This window comes from Alligator mississippiensis, chromosome 11 (assembly GCF_030867095.1).
Source record: "Alligator mississippiensis isolate rAllMis1 chromosome 11, rAllMis1, whole genome shotgun sequence".
NCBI lineage: Eukaryota > Metazoa > Chordata > Crocodylia > Alligatoridae > Alligator > Alligator mississippiensis.
The window spans coordinates 34,851,328-34,871,543 of NC_081834.1; the positions used below are offsets into that span (position 1 = coordinate 34,851,328).

Genomic DNA, 20,216 nt, shown 5'->3' on the forward strand with positions numbered 1-20,216 from the left:
AGAAGTAAACAGAATATATCATTTTTTTTGGCAGGCAAAAACTGGGATTTGACTGCTGCTTTGAGTGACTATGAGCAGCTTCGACAGGTACACACAGCCAGCCTGCCACAGGTGTTTAATGAAGGGAAGTACAACAAGCAGCAGGAGAGAGAGCAGCCCCAACAGGTGAACAAGGTCGAACGACCATGTCTACAGAGACAGGATGACATTGCTCAAGGTAACTGCAGCTGTGTAATGGACTATTTTGATAAACAGCTTTCTAGACAAGCAAAGCAGGGAGTAGGAGCTACCACTATCTGTCACCATGTAAATTATTCCAGCGTATTTGGCTTTCCAGAGGTGCTAGGTTGGATCCTGTAGTCAATAATTTTCAGTTCTGTTGACCTTTGCCTCTCTTCATAGATTTTTAATGTGCCGTTAAAGCATTCAAGTTTAGAGACTGTCTAATATTAGCCAAGGAGTGTATAGATTAGAGGAGTCATACAGCATTCTTCTCTTTCATTTCCTTTGATATGCGGGACCAAAGAATGGTCCATAATTGTAGTCATTGCCTTTTTTTCAATCTTTATTAAATGACAAAGGTGGCAGTAGCAGGGGCATGTGTTGAATAACTTTTATCATGGAAATGTCTTATTTTCTATTACAGTTCCATACAAACCCCCCCCCCTGATATTGTATTTGTATTTTGAATAAAGCAGCCTTAAAAAAAGAAAGGAAGGAAAGGGACCAGTTAGCAGTCATATCAGTTCATTTCCATTATGTGATAAGCTTTAAGATTTTCTTTTTTGTATTCATACTGCTGTAGCTATTGCAACAGGTATCTTCTACTTGAATTCAGTAGACAGTTGAGATTTACATAAAAGTAAATCTAAAGCCTGCCAGCTTCTCATGTAAAAATGTAAATAGACCTCTCTCTCTCTCTCTCTCTCTCTTCCCCCCCCCCCCCCTCTCTCTCTCACTCTCACTGATGTATAGCAGAAATTTGTGTCCATGGAATCCATCCAGGTGTAGCTCATGCTTGGTCACATAGGACTGGCTAACAGAACCCCAGCTGATCCAAATTGTCAGAGTTCAGTTGGCTTCTACAACAGCAGTCACAATTCCTGCTAGCTGAGGAGCTGCCTCAAGGAGTGCTGGTGTAATACCGTTGTCTTGTGAGGGAGGAGTATAGGAAGAGAAAGTGTCCCTTTTTTTTCTCAACAATTGTCTTGACCAACAAAAAGAAAAGCCAGACAACAGGAATATGGGTTGACTGGGACAAAACTTTATTAAGGAACTCTTGGGCAGTAACTCTTCCAGTGCAAGTGACCCATCCTTCATAATCTGTGCCATTTGATATACGGCTGTGTTAATTACCAGGCCAAACTTCTGTTGCTACAATAATATTACCCTCCTCTTGAACAAAGGGTATGAAAGTGGATAAGAGGGAGTTATCTTCTTGCTATTCCAAGTATTAATAGCTCCCACTATGTTCCCTAGGAAATGCCTTGTCATAATCCATTTCCAATTCCTTTATCATGGAACCAGACTGCTGTTAATCAGTTACCTCTCCCTCAATTACATTTACATCACCCAGAACAACAAATACTGAAAAGTACAGTAGCATATTTGACAAATAGGAAAAGCTTGCAGTGTGCATTTTTAAGAATTCTTTCTATAGTCATTTTTTTTTCTCTCAAGAGTAATAGTGTTGGAGTCCACAGGCTTCATTTTTTGGGAGCCCATACATTTTTTCCTGCCCACACATGATTCAAGATGCTTGTGTTTTGCATACATTTTCACAAATGTATTTGCTTTCTTTCATTATTGGATACAATGAGTAACAGCTCAGAACAATGCAAAAGTGCATGGCTAATTTAAGAGACATTGTTAAAAGAATATTAAGTATTGCTTAGTATACCAGGCAGTAACACACAGTTAGGAACTTGAATATTAAAAAGTAAAAAATCCACTTCAGAGCTGTTTCTTTATTCTGCTTCCATTTCCCCTTTGCCCTGTTTGTTGCTTATAAAATGACACAGGACTTCAAAGTTTCTCTGGTATAGCGTGCGTGCGTGCGTGCATGCGTGCGCACGCATGCAAGAGAGGGGGAGAGAGATTATTTATGTTACCCATATATACTTGCTTTACTTTTTTTTTCTTGCCAGCTCCTGGTCTCTGATATTTTATTGTTGAGTTTCAGAGTTTATATACTTTCTGTTTTTCTGTTTTTTTTAAACCTTTTAATAATTCTATCTGATCCAATAACTCTGTATCCAAGTATTGGTAGGGGTAAATCAATGTGTGATATTAACTTTCTTTCCCCTCATCCATTTCTGATTTTTTGTTAATTCTATCATGTTTCTTTTATTCAATTCCTCTCTAAAGGGTCACCGTATTTTCAGCATCTTTTCCTACAAATGTCTCTGTGCTTCAGATTTTTAATTTTTCCGCCCCCTAGTCTTTTGATTTGCTCTATTTCTATTATTCTGGAGATAATGTTGCAAGAACAGCCAGTGAAGGTATGTTCCCTGAGTATGGAATTATTATAATAGTATTTTTAGTATTGCTTTCTATCCCATTTTCTGTACATTTTGAAGTCTTGCTTTACTGAACATTTCACTGCACCTTGAGAAAATAATTAAGACTGACCTGTCAATACTGACATCCAAGTCTTCCCTAAGACTAATAAAATGTGCTAATAATTAAAGCTTTTGGTTTTAAGCCAGGTACAAACATTACATTTTTACCAGTATATGTGATTGGAAACTGGTCTATACTTTAACAGAACAAAAGTTTAGCACATAAACCTGGCCTATACTTGTAACAAAACAGAAGTTCAGAACACACAAACTTGTTTAAAAATGGCTAAGTTTTGGTATAAGTTTTGCCTCCCCTCCTCTCCCCCACTAAAGAGCAAATATGTGATCTGTTTGCTATGAATCTAAACTATACTGCTTAAAGAAAACCATGTAACTTAGATAAATTCCATCTCGGGCTTTCTGAATGTCTGTACCTAGCCTTAGTGTTTTTAGTTATCTTCTCTTTGTCTCTACTGAACTTCAAAAAGGGATTACAGAAAAAGGGGTTTTGCTTTTGATAAAATAATGTACTCTGGTAAAAATAGACATACTAGATGTGCATTATTCCTTGCATCAAGGTTTCTAAAAAGAATCTGTCTTTAAATCCGAACAATGGTACTGAGATTACTTCTGAGTTGAGTTTTTGGAATTAAAACATAGTAATGTGAGGGGATAGTTATATGCTAGATTTCATTTGACCCATAAAAAGTTAACCTAACTTCAGAGCATGAAATATTTAATAGTTATGATCTGTCTTCTGTAAATATTTCTTCAAAGAAGTCTTAAGGAACACATGTTCTCTCCCAGACCAGTTGTATAGAAATACTTCATTCACAAATCATTACTTAAAATGTTAAGTTTGTCCAACAAGAAACTAAACACAACCAAATTCATCTTCAATGGCTAAGACTTCAGGGCAGAGCCTGTGCATTCTTTTGTGCTTGGAAGTGCCCAGAACAGTAGAAATAAACAAGAATAATAATTCCTCAAGTGAAACGAATATAGGCATGTCAGGGTTGAGCTTTACTGACTCACAAAATAGCATAAGAAAGACTAGGATGGGTGGAAAACATTTTTTCTGTTATTATATTTCAGTTGAGCTATTGCCTTTCACTTGCCTATTAATAAATTGAAGAAAGAATTGTCTTTACATCGTAATGTGCTTAGTCGTGCTTTTGCCTTCCATAACATCAGTTTGGTTTCTTCACAGAGAAACGACTCTCCAGAGGTATTTCTCATGCCAGCTCAGCCATAGTCTCCCTTGCTCGATCACATGTAGCAAATGAATGCAGCAATGAACAATTTCCTTTGGAGATGCCCATCTACACATTCCAGCTACCAGATCTTAGTGTATACAGTGAGGATTTCAGAAGCTTCATTGAACGTGACTTAATCGAGCAAGCAACAATGGTTGCTTTGGAACAAGCAGGTGGGTAAATACTTCAGATGTCAGCAGCTGGGTGATCTGGCATTTGGCTTGACAATCTTTAATCACTCTTCATTACTGGAGTTGGCACATCCTGCCTCAGCAATAAATGCAAGAGAGCAAAAGCAAATAGCGCGCTCTTAGTATTATGACACTCAGCTCTCTGCTCCATTTCTGTTAGGGCTCTATTGTGATTAAAAAAAGCTTGATTAATAAAATAAGGAAACAGAGAGGTGAAGAGGGTGAGGGGGCTGTACAATTGTTAAGGCAAGTGAGGCTAGCTAGCTGCTAGGGCAAAAGACAGAGAGCTGTATCCCATTATGGCTGCATCCAGATGAGTGCAGCCATGGGGTATGTAATACCACAGATGTGTCTATGGCACCACATACTGAACATTCAGCTGTTCTCCACACTGCAAGGGAGCAGCGCGGTGGGGGTTTGCAAAATCCATGCAAAAAAAAAAAGCAGAATGATGCATGCAGGGGCAGTGCATGCTGCTCAAAACCAGAGCCTGGCTGGCCAGAGCCACACTCCAGCTGCTGGCCAGGCTCTAAGCAGCAGGATTACCACTGCTGTAGCCCCAGGAGCCCCCCAGGAATCCCAGGTAATGCTGCCGGGGCCAGCCCAGTGCTGGCCTCAGCCTTCCCTACCATACCTGGGGTAATCTGCCATGTACCAGAGGGTGCGTGGGACAGGCGTTCCCCAGGGACAACTAGCGGTTGCAGAGGTTGTGTCACTGCTGCTTGTCCTCAAGGAACCAAATGTCCATGCTTGCATGGACAAGGCCTGTATGTCAGCAGGTTAGCATCACTTATGATCCTTATGCCTTAGTTTCCCCATTTATAAAATGAAAATAATGAAATTGACTTCCTATGAAAAGTGTTTTGGCCCTTAGAGATGAAAAGGGTTATATAATATCTAGGTATTATAGGAACTAAATTAACCCTACATTAAAATATGTTAAATTTTATTCAAACCTGGATAAAATAATCCAAAAATTTTGAAGTATCCCTTTTAAATTATACATTTTATAAACAAGAGAATATGAGGCAGTAGTCAGATATCCATATCCTGCTGCCTATCAGTCAAAATACTCATGGAAACATGATTGTCTTTCAGTAGAGTTGCTACCAACTTCCATTTTGTCTGTTTACCATGTAGCATTGGCGTGGAAAGTTGGTTTGGTCTGAAAAGTGCTGGGTTTCCTCTTAAGGCAAGATCCAGTGTTTCCTCTATAATATGAAGGAAACTCCCCCACATGCTTTGAGTTATGGGTTAGTACTCACTCTTTGAGGTAGTTTTGGCATTTACCAATGTTCTTTTTTCTTGTTGTTTCCCCTCAATTTGTTTCCCCTCAATTTGCAGTTACACCTTGATCAGACATAGTGTATAAATTTAAGGAAACTTATAGTGCTAGAGGCTAGGATTTCTCAGGTTGAGATCTTGTATTGTGTCATGGCTATGACATCACATCAGTGCTAGGAAACGGATTGTAATAAAGAAAAGTTATTGACATTGTTGAGCCTTATTATGAATCTCTACTTTCATTGGGCAGTATGTTTTGACTCCAGCCCTACTGATGTCAATAGGAGATTTTTGCTATTAACTTTGGTAGAAGGAGATTTGAGTTAAGAGAATGATACTGCACAGCCACACAACTAGTGCAGAGGAATCGTAGAGGAAGCAGCGGGCCCCTACTGAATACCCTCTTACAGAGAGGTCCTTTCTGCCACATGTAGAAGCAGCCCTCTGCCACCTCCACTGAAGCTGCCTGTGCACTGAGAGTTCTGGGTGAGGGCTAGCAGATGGAGTGAGCAGATGGGGTTTGGAGGAAGTGTGAGCAGGACTCAGTCCTGCACTCCAGCAGTTCACCATTGCTATGGTGCTTCTAGGAGCTTTGTGGAGCTCTGAGAGCTATCTTACTTGGCTTGGCCCCAGCATCCTCCAAAGTGAAAAGGAGCAAGTCCTTCACCCCTAGTCCCTGAATGAACTCAGCAGTGTACGTGTGTGCAAGCATGTTGCCTTGCCCTCTGTTTGCCAATTACATATTAGAAAGAATATAAGGGTGTTTCTGTCATTTAGAACAATCTTCTTTTTGTTCAAGTAGCAGAGGGCTTTGTTTTTGGAGAGAAAGGACCAGAAATCTTATTCCAGCTGTGCAGGTGCATGTTGTTTGATTATTACAACAAAGCAACTCTTAAACATTTTCACAAAAGTGGGGTTGTTTTCCTTTTTTCCACCCAATCTGTCTGTGGCATTTTGCAGATTCCCAAAAGTAGGGTGATAGAGTTGTAGCTGTGAACGCCCCAAAAGTTAAAGTTGTAGCTATGAACATCAAGGGTCTCAAGGGCCAGCTTTTTGTCAGAGGTCCCTGCATCTCATTCTTTAAAACTCCTTCTACTTGATATCATTCTCTGGTTTTGTTATTAGAATAAATAACAACTGGTCACAATAAGAAAGTTTCTTATTCAGTAGTCTTTCTTTGACTTAAGTGAAATATCAGGATCATTTAATTAACAGTGTCTCTTATTTTTTCCTAATGTTAATCTGACATCAGTGAGTATACCCACACAATGAGAGGCAAGAATTCATGTGGGTGATATCTTTTATTGTATCAACTGCATGGTTGAGATTTAGACAAGCTTTTGGAATCATAGTACCCTTCTTCTCATATTCCTAGATCATCATGGCAACAACATCACTTCAACACTACCTGTAACCACACAAGGCTTTTTCATTTCTGAAATATTTTTTTCCTAATTGGATATTTATCCCCAGGATTTTAAAGGGTGCTTTTCCGTGGATGATTAATTAGTGTAACATTTTCTTCTTCCTTCCCTTCACTAAAAAGTCTATCATGCTTGATTTGCTGCCCCTGAGTTTTACAGAGTGATGAACATAGCAGCCTGCCATTTAAAAATGTTCGGGAAACCATCTGTTAAAACATGGAATTAATTGATTCCACTAAGAGGTATAGCAGAAGGATTGCTTAGAATAAAGCCGTGACTATTAAAAAAAAAAAAAAAAAATTAAGTCAAAATTGAGGTTATTTTCTTCTGCCGAAATGGGACATTTAACATAATATATTAAACAAGTTTTCTTAATAGAGGCAGTCCTTGGACTTATGACACAATTGGTTGCTGAAAACCACATCTTAAGTTGAAACATCGTAACTCGGACCCAATTTTCTCATAGGAAACAATGTTATAAATGGGGAATTGGTTCCTGAACCAAGGCCTAATACCCTATTTTCACCAAAAATAACCCAGAATTTTATACACAATCAATTATAAATAAGTACTATAGCTACATTAATGTATTTATATTGTAAGTAGCAATCATATTGATTTGGAAGGACTGCTTTGAGGTGACTTTGCTGGGCTTCTTGAAGGGCTCTTGGTTGAACTTTTTGAAGGGCTCTTGGCTGGAGTCTTCTCAGGAGTCTTGGCTGCAGGTTTTTCTGGAGTCTTGTCTGCTTTCTTAAAGAAAGTATCCAAGGAAGTTTGGACAGATGTTCTCCAGGGAGATGAGTGACGCAGCAAACTTGTTTGCTGGTGTGGATGGTGTTGGATCAAGCATTGTAAAGTTGAAACTGATGTCAGAAAATTGAAACAGTGTGTCAGTTTATAAATGTTGCAAAATGTTGAACTGGAAACATTGTAAGTCAAGGACTGCCTGCATAGTGACTTATTTTAAACCTCTGTGTTTTCATGTAATATGCAGCTATTGGTTAGAGCAGTGGTTCTTAAACTTTTTGGACTTGAGGTACCCTTCATTGGATTCGAGGCACACCTCCATAACTTTGTGAACTGAGTGGCACCCAATTTCTCAACTAAGCTATATATTACAATGCTTGCTTCCTTGCAGGGAGGGTAGGCAGTATGTGTCAGGTATCATCCAGGTAGGGACAAGCATGAGCATAGACTTTTATCTGTTTATCAGCTTATCCTGTCATACCACACTTATTTCCCTACTCATTGAGGTACCCTTTAGAGGAGCTGGTTACACCCTAGGGCAGGGGTAGGCAACGTTTTTTGGTCGGAGTGCCGAAAAACACAATGCCTACCTCGGAAGGTGCCGGAGTGCCGGCATGGCGGAAAAACAAGATGAGGGCAAGAGGTGCATGGCAGGATGCCCTGCTTGTGCCCCTTGCCTCCTACCCAAAGCACCTGCCCCCCAGCCCTGCCGTCCCATGCCCCCACCCAAAGCCCCTGCCCCCCAGCCTGCCCCAAAGTGCCTGTGCAGTCGCCGCCAGCAGCGGAGCTGTTTGCACTCTGCCTGATGCTTGCTGCAGCTGCCCAGAGCCTGGGCTGGCTCCAAACAGCTGTGCCAGGCTCATCACCTCTGTGCCGGGAGTGGGGGAGAGACCAGGGCTGCACTGCCTCAGGCCCCTCCCCCACCTCCTGCTCCAAGGCATGCCTGCACATGCCAGCGCAGAGCTGATGCCGGAGCCTAGCACAGCTGTTTGGAGCCTCTCGGCTGTAGCTGGCTCTGGGTAGCTGCTGCCAGCCGGGATCCTGGGCTGCTCCCAGCAGGCAGCTGGGACACTGCAAGCCCTGCTGGGAGCAGCCCGGGCTCCGTCGCTGGCAGCAGCTACCCGGAACCGGGCCTGGCTGTGGCGTGTCAGGCAAAATGGCCTCACGTGCCATGTTCGGCACATGTGCCAGGGGTTGCCGACCCATGCCCTAGGGTGACCCAGTACCCTAATTGAAAATCACTGAATTAGAGGGAGGCCAGAACTGGAAACCCAAATCCATACTTTCCAGGCTTTGAGGGCTGTTTTAAAATCCAGATAGAAAACTAGATCCACATTTTATGATTGTATATGCCTAAAACATTGATGTCATTGAAATTTGGTGTAAGTTTATGTGAAATTGAGTACAGACAAATGTATATTTGTCACAGTTTCTGAAGGGGGGGAGCTGGTACTTGGGAACATGGAGAAGCTATTACACTTTAACTGTCACTCCTCCAGGACCTGAGGAAAGGTATTTTATACCCAGAAGTGGAGATGAACCAATACATCAGTCTGATATTGGATCAGCAACGATATAGAGAAAATTTAGTGTATAGGAAATCAGCCATATCGGGCCGATAATTTGGGTAATAAATGGTCCATGCACGTGCACAGCCGCAGCATGGCACAGGTGGCAAGAAGCACAGCCCAGCAGCGTGCAGAGCTGCCTCCAGCTGGTAAGTCTGGTGTGGTGGAAAGAGAAGGGGGGAGAAGGGAGAGGGGAAGGAAGGGGCATGGGGGAGGCAGATCAAGGCCCCTGCACTGAGGGAGGAGTGGGGCTGGAGCAGGGACTCGGGCAAGTGCTGCCTGGGCAGGGTGGGCACAGGTCAGAGCCACAGTTCATCCAAAGGGCTCAGGGCGGGGGGCAGCTCCTGCCACTGCGCACTGTTCATCCGGGAGCTGCTCGTCTGGTGCTCACCTACTCATAAGGTGGCTTCTGCCACTCATCTCGGGGGGAGCGTGTGCATGGGGCAGGCTGGGGCCGGGACTGCGCCAAGCTCTTCTCTGCCCCAGCCCGAGCCCCAGCCCCACTCCTCCCTCACCGCAGGAGGCCTTGATCTGCCCCAAGTTCCTTCTCTCCCCCCTCCCCCCTCCCAGCACATCAGACTTACCAGTTGAACGCAGCTCTCCACACTGCCGGGCTGGTGTCAGAAATCGGATCGGTATCAGCCAATATGCCTCCTTAAAAATCGACTATCGATATCAGCTGCAAAAATCATTATAGTGGCCTGGAAATGGAACTTGAGTTAGTCTTAGAAAACATTTATCCTTTCACAAGGCTTAGTCATTACACCTCTCTTGCCTTAAAGTTATCAGCCTGGCTACAGTTCATTTATAACTAAACTTGTGTATGTGTCAATTTAATACAATGGGCAAGAAGAAGCACTACAATAGATAATTACTTCAGAACTTAAGGTTAGAGTTTTGTGAATCTTGCTACAGCCGTAGGGTATACAAATATCTTGTTCTACTGACCTATGGGAATTTTGCAGATTACCTCTGATCTCAAAAAATGGTTATCTTTTGTGTTGTAATTCAATGTATAGAGTTTCCTGACAGCTTAGGCTACATTGTGATCAAAGTACATAATTGTCCTCCTGGGCTTTTGAGCTCCAGAATAATAATTACTTCTTTCATTGCTATGTCGAGAGGTACACACGGGACCCTCCAGATATAAACAAATAATTTATAGCAACCTTTAAAGCCATCAGCAGTGTAGGCCTCTTTTTAATGACAGCACATCACAAGAAGGACCTAGAGCAAGGCTGGGCACTAATAGAATGGAGTGCAAGGGAAGCAAGCGCAGCACAACACCCTCACAGTTCTCCATACAGGATCAAGTCCTTCTTTGATTCATAACAACCATTTGTGTAAGAGTATAATGAGATATAATCACACAATTAAGCTCCTAGTTCTCAGGAGATATCTGTATAGTAGTGAGTCTCCAGCTAATAACTAATTCATGAAAATAGATCTTGAAATTTTGTTGCATTTTATATGAGAAAAGAATATTATATATTTTTCATTCACTGTGGTTTCCTATAATAATGAATTTTAACGCAGAGAAGCAGTCCTTCAGGGACTACTGAAATCCTGCACCAGGACTACTGAGGAAAATTAAAAAAAAAAAAACATTTTTAATGTTTATTTTTCATTCATATTTGTTTCAGATACAGATATTTTTCATACTGATTCAAATTTTTAAGTCAACTGTGAAAAGTATGTGCAAAGTTAATACTGCATATATAGTAAACATATTAGGCTATTTAATGAACCATGAATTAAATACATCTTTATCAGTAATACATTCTTTCATTTAAACATTGACTCAGATTTTAAACTGATGTAATTACATTTTAATAAACATATGAGCTTTTTAGAGAAATGTAAGTGGCACCCACAGAGCCTGAGTGTACAAGAGTTACATTATCTCTGTCCAGCTCTAGGGGTGTAGAAAGGCTATAAAGCCAATTTTATTAGCTACCTGGGAAATACCCAGGTAGCATAAAGCTGCCATTGCAGCTTTCACTATAATAATCTGATGCAGAAATTGCATTACAACCTACTTTTGGATGCACTTTTGTGCATTCTCTGTCTTTTGAGGTTGCAGTTAATGGGTGAGACAAATTGAGTGTATTTTCTTAAATACTACATGCACCTTTTTCCTCAAAATCAGCCCACCCAATATTGGGGTGCATGGATTTAAACAGGGAAGTTGGTTTCTTCACTGGAAAAGAAGTATTTTTGGAGACACTGTGCATGGCATGCACCTGCCAAAACAGTTGAAGCTTGTCTGGCTTCGTAAGCTGCGGGGGTGAGGTCCCGTGTTGACCCTCTCACAGCCAGAGGTGGTGGCTCAGCACTGTAGCTTGTGCAGTAAGTGAGCAGCTGCAAGTATCTTGATAAGGTTTTTGATGTGAACAAACTTTATTTATAGGAACTTATATAAAGAACTACTCACAGTAAGGAAGTAACAGTCTTGCTACTGCCCTTGCAAGGCTGTGGAGCCTAACCTTGGATGACACAGAGTAAGTTCTCCTGGGAATATAGGGTGCTCCCCAACAAGCGTGTACATGAAGGGTGCATGTTTCCCATGGGACAAATAGCAGCAGCATACATTTGTGCTTCTGCTATTTGTCCCTGGCCACACCCCTACACACTCCAGCTCATGGCAAATAGTCCCAGGATGGATAAGGGGAGCCTGGGGCCAGCACCTGTCCTGGCCCCAGCAGTCTTACCTAAGGTCCTGGGGGCCTCCTGGGGCACAGCTGCACAGAGCCTAGTTGGCAGCCAGTGTGTGGCTCTGGTTGGCCAGCCTCCAGTTTCCTGCGGTGCACACTGCTGTCACATGTGCCACACCACTTTTTACAGCAGTGGGTTTTTTTGACACCAGGATCTCCTGGTATAAAAAAAAAAAAAAAAGAAAAAAAAAAAAGGCTGCACTGCAAATTAGCAGCATGGTGAACTGGTGCACATGTGCCATGTGTGGCTACAAACTCCACACATGCGCTCATCAGGGCGCACCCACAGTGTCCAAGAAGTGTGGCATCCCAGGAGATAGTCTGGTTGAGGCAGCAAGAACTTCCTGGCACACCCAGACTGTCCCTTGGGATGTCATACTTCCTGAACACTCTTTGTTTCTAGGAGGACTTTGTCTCACAGTTGTCCATGACTTTGGAAAAAATGTTTTATTCTATATTCTGCCTTCTAAGAAGATATGTGTTTTATTTTGGGGTGTTGTATGCAAGAAACAAAGTGAGTAGCGGGCTTGGGGTTAGAAACTAATCAGCAGCCACACTCAGAATTTTTGCAACATGCCCTTTAGGAGTATACAAGATAACATTCAATGGTTATGAAGAATTCTACCAGATCGCTCTTCTCTCTGTCCATACCATCCCACTAACACTGATTCTCAACCAGGGTGCCAGGGCACCCCAACAAGGCCATCCCCACTGCCACCACTGATGTCTGCAAGTGGTCGACATGCCCTCCCTGATAGGGCTGTCCCTGCCACTGGCGGCATCTGCAGGAGCTTGCCAGCTCCACCTCCGACGCTCGATGCCACTGGCAGCTTCAGGTGCCCTCCCAGACTCAGGAGGCACCAGTCACCTGTGTGCCAGATCCTTTGAACAGTGCCACAAGGTGTGAAGAGATAAGCAAATAAGCCAGGCTCAGGTTTATGCCTGCTTGAATGATCCCCCACTCCTACTGCCCAGCCCCTGTGTAAGGATGTAAGCACTGTAATATATAAAACTAGTTTTTGAACTTGGGTGCCACTCAATTCACAGAAGCTATGGAGGGGTGCCTCAAGTCCAGTGAGGAATGCCTCAAGTCCAAAAAAGTTGAGAACCATTGCACTAACAAAATGTACCCGTTTCCCCTACTATTGGTTAAAACCAATGAGTGGGGAAAGCACTGGAGCTGGTTTTCTTCCATCAGCCCTGTAATACCCTTCCACAGGCCTCCCATATCAAAGCAGAAAACTTTTTTTGTCAAGTTGTCATCATTCTTCTTAGGAAGATGGGGAGGTACTGTTCCTCTCAGAGAATCTATTCTAAGTTGATGTAAGCAGAAGCAATTCCAGGAGCAGTGTATGAGTCTCTAATCTCAACCTAACAGTAAGCTACAAGGGAACAGAAATTGGAAAAGGTTCTTCAGTAAAGCAGATACAATCCAACAGCTGGAAGTTGTAACTAGACAAATTTAGACTAAAATAAAATATGTATTTTTGAGAACAAGGGTATTTAATCATTGGAATAATTTAACAGAGCTTGGGTAGATTTTCTATCACTGGAAATGTTTAAATCAAGATTAGCTGTTTTCCAAAAGCTGTCAGGTAACCACAATGATTAGACTTGAAGCAGGAATTAAATTAGGGAAAGTCCTATGACATATGTTATACAAGCTAAAATCTGATTCTGTAAATCTGGTCCTGAATCTGTTCTTTTTATTCACCCCAAGTTTGCTTGCTTTTACCTTAGAACCATGCTGCACAAAAATACTGTACGTTGTCTGCTTCTTAGCATTCTTCCCTCCAACCCTCTCTTTGAAAATTGAAACAAATCTTTTCTGCTTCTCACATTTACTCTAATTAGAGCATTAACTTGATTAATGGCACAAAAGGCCCCATCAGAGCTTTTGTAAAGCAGCGTAGGAACCTTATTTATTTCACTTAGACCTGTGATCAGAGTAACCCTTTTGCTCCTGACTTTGATCAACACCTGGGATGAAGGCAGGGAATGAACCAGTAGTTGTTTTGTACTATACAAATAGTAAAGGTGTTCATTCCCAATGGTCTCTTGAAAGGGTCTTTGTTCACAGTGTGAATGTTTTGTGGTGTTTGTGATGTGTTCTTAGAGATGAGATATATTGCATTTTCCTAAGAAAAAAATAACCTAGTATATGCAAGTCCAGTGCATTTCATAGAATCATAGAAAATTAGGGTTGGATGGGTCCTCAGGTGCTCATGTAGTTCAGCCCCCTGCTCAAAGAAGGACTGGCTGGGATGATATAGTTGGGGACAAAGAATGCAAAGCAGCCAGAGCTTCACCCCTATGTTGGAATGAGCCCTTCATTGCTCATGTAATTACTTTGCTAACATCTATCTTGAACAGAATCTCTTTCTTTGAATCCTCTTGAAATGACAGGTGTCATTTTGCTTTTTAGTATAAAAGTTTGCATTATTTTCATGAACCCTGTAAACTCTATTGTTTATATCAATCACAGAATCTTATTTTACAAATGAAGCATGGGCAACTGGTGCCGCCTTACTTGGTGGGGGGATGTTCCCTCCCCTCCATGACCAGTCCCGCTGACCGAGTGCTGGAGCCGCCCCAGCTCCCAGACAGCATGCGGCACACTGCCGAGCAGCACTGCACCAGCACGATGCTACAGCTGCCGTGCAGGTGCCAAATGGCTTGGTGATTCCCACTGCCCTGTGCTGCCAGGAAAGGGAACTGCCATGAGCCCTCAGAGGCCCTGATCCCTGGTGCTACAGCCAGTAAGTGCAGGGCTTTTATTTATTTATTTATTTTTATTTATTTATTTATTTATTTAAAGTGCCCAGAGGCTGGGCTGGGTAGGGGATGGGGCCAGGTAGGGCAGCCATGGAGGCTTCTCCTGTGGCTCCCCCCACTGGGGCAGAGGTAGGCACAGGTGGAGGGGCTGCGGGAGAACCTGCAGCCACCTGGCTGTGCCTGCCTCTCCCCGGCTGATCCGAATTTCAGAATCGGCACCAAATCTCCGATTCTGATTCGGACGAATCAAATGGGCACAGTGATTTGAATTACTTAATCGAATCACTGTCCTCCAAATCAGCTGGATCCAAATCTGAATTGAATACTTCCTTATTCACACAGGCCTAACGATGAGGCCTTCTTTCAATGTGAAGAATCTAGCACAAGTGTAGCAAAACCCCCAAGTTTTTCTTTTTTTTTTTTAATTCGAAATATGACATCCTCTTTTCCCCATCATTTCTGCCTTTTTCTCTCCCCTCCTCTATTCCCTATGGGTGTATATTTATAAGTAGTTATAAGTTAAGTTGAAACCCTGCATACATAAGTTCCTTTTTATAGTAACCATGAGCTATCGTAATAGTGTTTTGCTGTGTGTGCTGGATTACTGTAATGTATTACACTGTATGGTTATTGTGTCTTAAGTATTTCTATGTATTTAGGCCTACAGTGGGGTTGGCATGAGTGATTCAAGTATCCACTTTATGTGTGTCAGGTTCCCATCTTGTTCCCATGCCCTGTTGTGTAAATATGTTGCAATTATGACTCACATTTAAGTCTGTAACCTCTCCCTTGTAAATTGGTTTTCCTTGAATGCCTGAAGCAAAAGAGTGAATCGATGAGTGAAACACAATGATAGCAGGACCCCCTACTAAATCACCCCACCATCAAAACCAATACCTGGACCAATGACCCAGCCATTGGAACCACCCTCAGCATTCAAGAAACAAAAGATGAGGCAACCCACCATTGTGCCAAGGCTGCACATGCTCAGTATGAACATCTGGAACCCTCTGAAACAGGACTGACATGGACTGGACAGGCCCTCCCATAGGAGATCATAGGTAGTCTGCCCCATAAAAAGGGGTAGTGAATTCTGACTCCTTGGGATGTTCTCTCCATCTGGGCCAGCGACCCCCCCCCCCCCCCCGCCCCCACCTCTGGACAACACCCTGCTGGAGAAGACCACGACTGGCCATCGAGGATCAATTCGCAGCCCAGGATAGGTAGCTATCATCCCCACCCTCTCTTCAGCCAAGGACTTGGACTCTGTTTTTCTTCCCTACCTGGACTCCAGCCCTTCCACTGAATCTCTTTTGCCTGCTACCATTATGTGAGTGTGTGTGGGAGTGCTTGCGTGAGTGTATGTAGGAACCAAGCTGTACAGTACAGTGTTCATTTAATAAAACTGTTATTTGGAACCCTGAATTGGGTTTTGCTTTACTACAGTTCCTGCCCTGCTCCAATCTCTGCTCTTCTCCCCTCTAACTTCTGTCTCATTTCTCCCTCTCCTGTTTCTGGCTTACCTCTACCTCCAACACCTGTCCCATGTTCCTGTGGCTCCAGCCATCCTGAGCTCCTCTCTGCCTAAAAACCCCTGTTTCTTTGCTCTTGCCTTATCCCCATTGCCTTTTCTACTGATCTCTGCCACTTACTCTTTAGTTACCAAGCACTCCAAGCATAGGTACCACAGGCACCAACACACACTGTCACCTGAGTCAGTGTTTAACCTGTGTGTATCTGTGTATTGTGTATGATTTCATGTTGTTATCATTAGAACGTGTATGTGCTTGAATTGGTGATAGATATGTATGTGTCTAGGCTGGTAATCTTGGATGTATATGTGCCTGAGTTGGTAGTGTGTGTGTATGCACCTAATTGATTTGTGTGTTTGTATATGTGTAATTGTGTCTCACCTTCCTGTCTAACAGCACAATTTTGAGATCCTAAGAGTTGGCCTGACCCCACAGGGCAACACAAGTATGGGGAAAATGCTAAGATTTTGGCCTGGACTACAGTGTTCATATCCCCCATAATAAAGTCCAAGATGTTCTGGACATTTGTGATTTCAAACGGCTCATAAAATGTAAGGTTCATTAACCCAAAAATATAATAGTCTTTGGGAAATGCTCTGGAAATATTTTTCTTTCCTGACTTTTAGAGCAGATATATGTGGAACAGTATTCAAGGAACCAGAAAAGTAATAATCATAATTACAAGAGATGTGTATTCATTTCCTGCATACCAGGCTAGAAAAGCACCCTTGCATAATTTAATTTAATGTGAATGACAAATACTTTATCATAGTGAGATGAGCAGCATTTTAATTTCTTAGAAAAAAATAATGAGTTTTAGTTTGTGAGATTTCATAAGAAAAAAATAGCTAGATGAGAACTCATATATATCAAAACTATCTGCAGCCATCTGGACCAAGTCATTTTCCTGGCTCATTTTTATTTTTTAACCTTTTATTTGCATTCTAGTCACTAGATTCCATAACAAAGTCTATGCTTTTGCACCCGGTCAAAAGAGAAACATTTAGTTGATTGCCCAGTTGTACTTGTTCCTTCATTCCTGGCTCAACATTGTATTTCAAGGGCATAGGTAAATGATGAATAGCCTCATAGACATTTCTGGGAAGTGTATTTCATATCACCTAAAACAAAGGACAAAGTTTCTATATATGAAGGTCCTTTCTCTGAAGGGGCATAATGTATCAATGGATGTAGGGTGCAAATGGAGTGCTGTTGTTAATACAGCCAGTCAGTTAATGATTAATCTGACTACAAATGCTACTCCTTTTATTTTCTTTGTCAGTACTTACAGATAAATGTTTATAATTTGGAAGGACCAAATCTTAAAATTCTTAAATGTTCAATTAGTTTTAAAAACCTAAAGTTCCATAAACTGTGAAAGTGCCTTTACTGAAATCTAAATCCAAGGTGCCACCATTAAAGAGGGCACATAGCACTTTCAGTGACCCGTCCTACCAATTCCTAAGCATGAATAGTTTCTCAATGACTTAAACAGCTGACACTGTATAAATTTGAGAACTATCCTATTGCTGTAGGATTATGAAGGGAAGACAGTAAATGTTTGATCAACACCTGAATGCAGCTATCCAATATAATTGCATAACTAGAGAATTACCACATTAGTCAATTGTCACAAAAAAGCATTTCTCATATTCATCCAATGCAGCTGTATAAAGCGGTCTGCAGACTATTATTTGTGATATTTTGTTTCTTTCTTTGTATGAAGTTGTTCCCTTATTTTAGGGGCATTTTAAATTGATCCTGTCACCTGATTATACAGTAGCATAATTTATAATAATTTTATACTTGATGGCATTGATACTCTAATGTAACAAAAGTTTAAAACCATGTTTTATATACAATAAGAAATAAGCCCAATTATATATAATTGACAGAGCATCATTGTATTTCAAAATTCCTAGCTTATTTGCTAAGAAAGTAAAAATATTCATATCAAACTATTCTAACAAAATATTATCTATCTTCCATATGATGTGAAATATGATATGAAAAAATACCTCTTGGCACTTTGTATTCCAGGCAGGTGTGCAACAATAACAGTATTAATAGTCACGTGAGAAACTCTTGTTCTACAAAGCATGAGAAGAGAAGAAGAGGTATTGTTAACGGAGATTCAAAGATTGATTTATTGGTTGAAATTAGATCTTCTTTTGTATTGTCTTACCTAAGCTTGGGAAACTAACTTGCTAGATTATTTGTGGGGAGACGGAAGAGTTTGTTTTGATTTTTCAGGTGTAAAAAAAAAAAAAAAAATATCATAAATTTGTTTGGCTTAGTTTACTGCTAACCTGCAATTTTTTAAATGAAATTACAGGATTTCATCAGGCTCAAAACTCAAACAACTCAATGATCTGATCTCTACTTGTTTTATATAAAAGCTTGTCTAATGGGTGAAAGTGGTGAAGGCTAAGATTCCATTTTGAGATCAATTGCCTGTGTGAAGAGAAAGTAAGAAGAGAGACGGGTATAGAGGCCAGGGAAAGAGAACTTGGGAAGTGCACCATTAACTCTACAGCATTGGATTACATGGGACCTTCTGAGCTGTAGAGCCATAAAATCCAATGTCCTGTATTCATAAGCAATTTGTTGTGAAAGGATCCAAAAGATCATTAACTGTCAGGGAATTTGTGAAGTGATCCTCAGATCCTCAGATGATCCTAGAAAGAGGTTCATCCTAAGAGCTTAACTGTATGCAGTATTCTAAATGGGGTCTTACCAATACTTTTGACATCAGTGCTTCCCTGTCTCTTTAAAACAAAACAAAAACACCCTGTGTATGCCCTAGAATTGCTTTAGCTTAGTGGTTCTCAACCAGGGTACCATGTGCAAACATGATTCACGAGATAAACCTAGAGATTTCAAATAGCTATCTGTAGTGTTAAAAGCATTCTGATTTGCTGGGGTATTTCTGAGTTCTTTGTGACCAAAAAATGACACTAATATTTCTGTAGCCCAAAATCAAATGAAAACTCAAAGGTGACATTTTCCAAGGGGTGCTTTGAGTCTAGTGAGAGGTGCCTTGAATCTGTCAAGGAGTGTCTTGAGTCTAAAATGATTTGAGAACCACTGGCTTAGCCTTTTTCACCATCACATCACATTCAGCAGCTCCTGGTCATCCTACAGTCAGCTATTACAAACAAGTCCCTCTCTTCCTCCCCTGTTTCCTGTCCTCCTATTCTAGTACCTGGTAGCCTATGAGAGAAGGAATCTGTGAGCATCTACTTCATAGGACAGAAAAAGCAGAAGCCAGAACAGTGGGGGACATCTTAAGTACCTCATGACTGCACAAAGGAAAGCTTATGAATATGAAAATACTCTAGCAGCATAATTCTCTTATTTTTACTGTGGAAGGTATTGAAATACAAAATAACTATGAAGGAATTGATAATAAGGTCAAAAACATATACTGGTAGCTAAACTGAAAGAGTAGCAGTGCATGACTACTGTTTGCAGGAAATAGTTTATCTTTAAATCATTGCAGATCTTAAAACTTAAACAGTAAATATGTTACTATCAGGAAACAGCATGCTATTTAACATAAGAAAGTGAACTAGCCAGAAAGAACGGGAGACCTTTGTCTTGTTCTTTCCTTTTGTGGATTTGAATAAAAATGAACTAAAATCTAAATTTTGTCTCAGTACAAAATTGGAGTGGGAAGATGAAGCTAAGAAGTTAAAGCAAAGAGGGGGAGGGAGCTTTAATAAGGCAGGCACATTTCTATGCATGACTGAAATCCTATTTGCAGAGAATTTACTCTTCACAGGAAAATCTCTTTTTTCTCTGCATCTGAGGTATCTATCATTAAAAAATTATGAGGGTGGAAGTGGGTGGTGGTGTATGGTATGCCTGAATGGAAGACGAACTGAATAATGTGACAACAGAGAGGAGGAGAGGGAGAGATCTAGTTGTCCTTAATTACAGTTTTAGTAAAACAGAAATAAATGAGCTCAAAATAGATCTATTTCCATAATAAACTGCATTTAAACTTCTTATCTAACTTCCTGTCCAACAACTTGTTGAAACCAAAGTAACTGTTAGGTTAAAAAAATGAAAGTACAGCAATTTCTCTCATCCTAATGCCCCATGAAGCTCCTTGCCCCCATCAGGCTTCGTATAGATGATTACAGGTGGCCTTCGAGCGTT

At 41.3% G+C, this 20,216-nt stretch overlaps 1 protein-coding gene across 11 annotated transcripts in view; it reads left to right on the top strand.

The window, feature by feature from the left end:
• OTUD7A (OTU deubiquitinase 7A) overlaps positions 1-20,216 on the top strand; it is a 306,759-nt gene that overhangs the window by 191,156 nt on the left and 95,387 nt on the right. For all 11 annotated transcript variants that reach the window (XM_059714799.1, XM_059714800.1, XM_059714795.1 and 8 more), the window contains 2 exons: positions 35-217; positions 3,772-3,990. In XM_059714799.1, the coding sequence (XP_059570782.1) occupies positions 35-217; positions 3,772-3,990 (402 nt within the window). The remainder of the gene's footprint in view (positions 1-34; positions 218-3,771; positions 3,991-20,216) is intronic.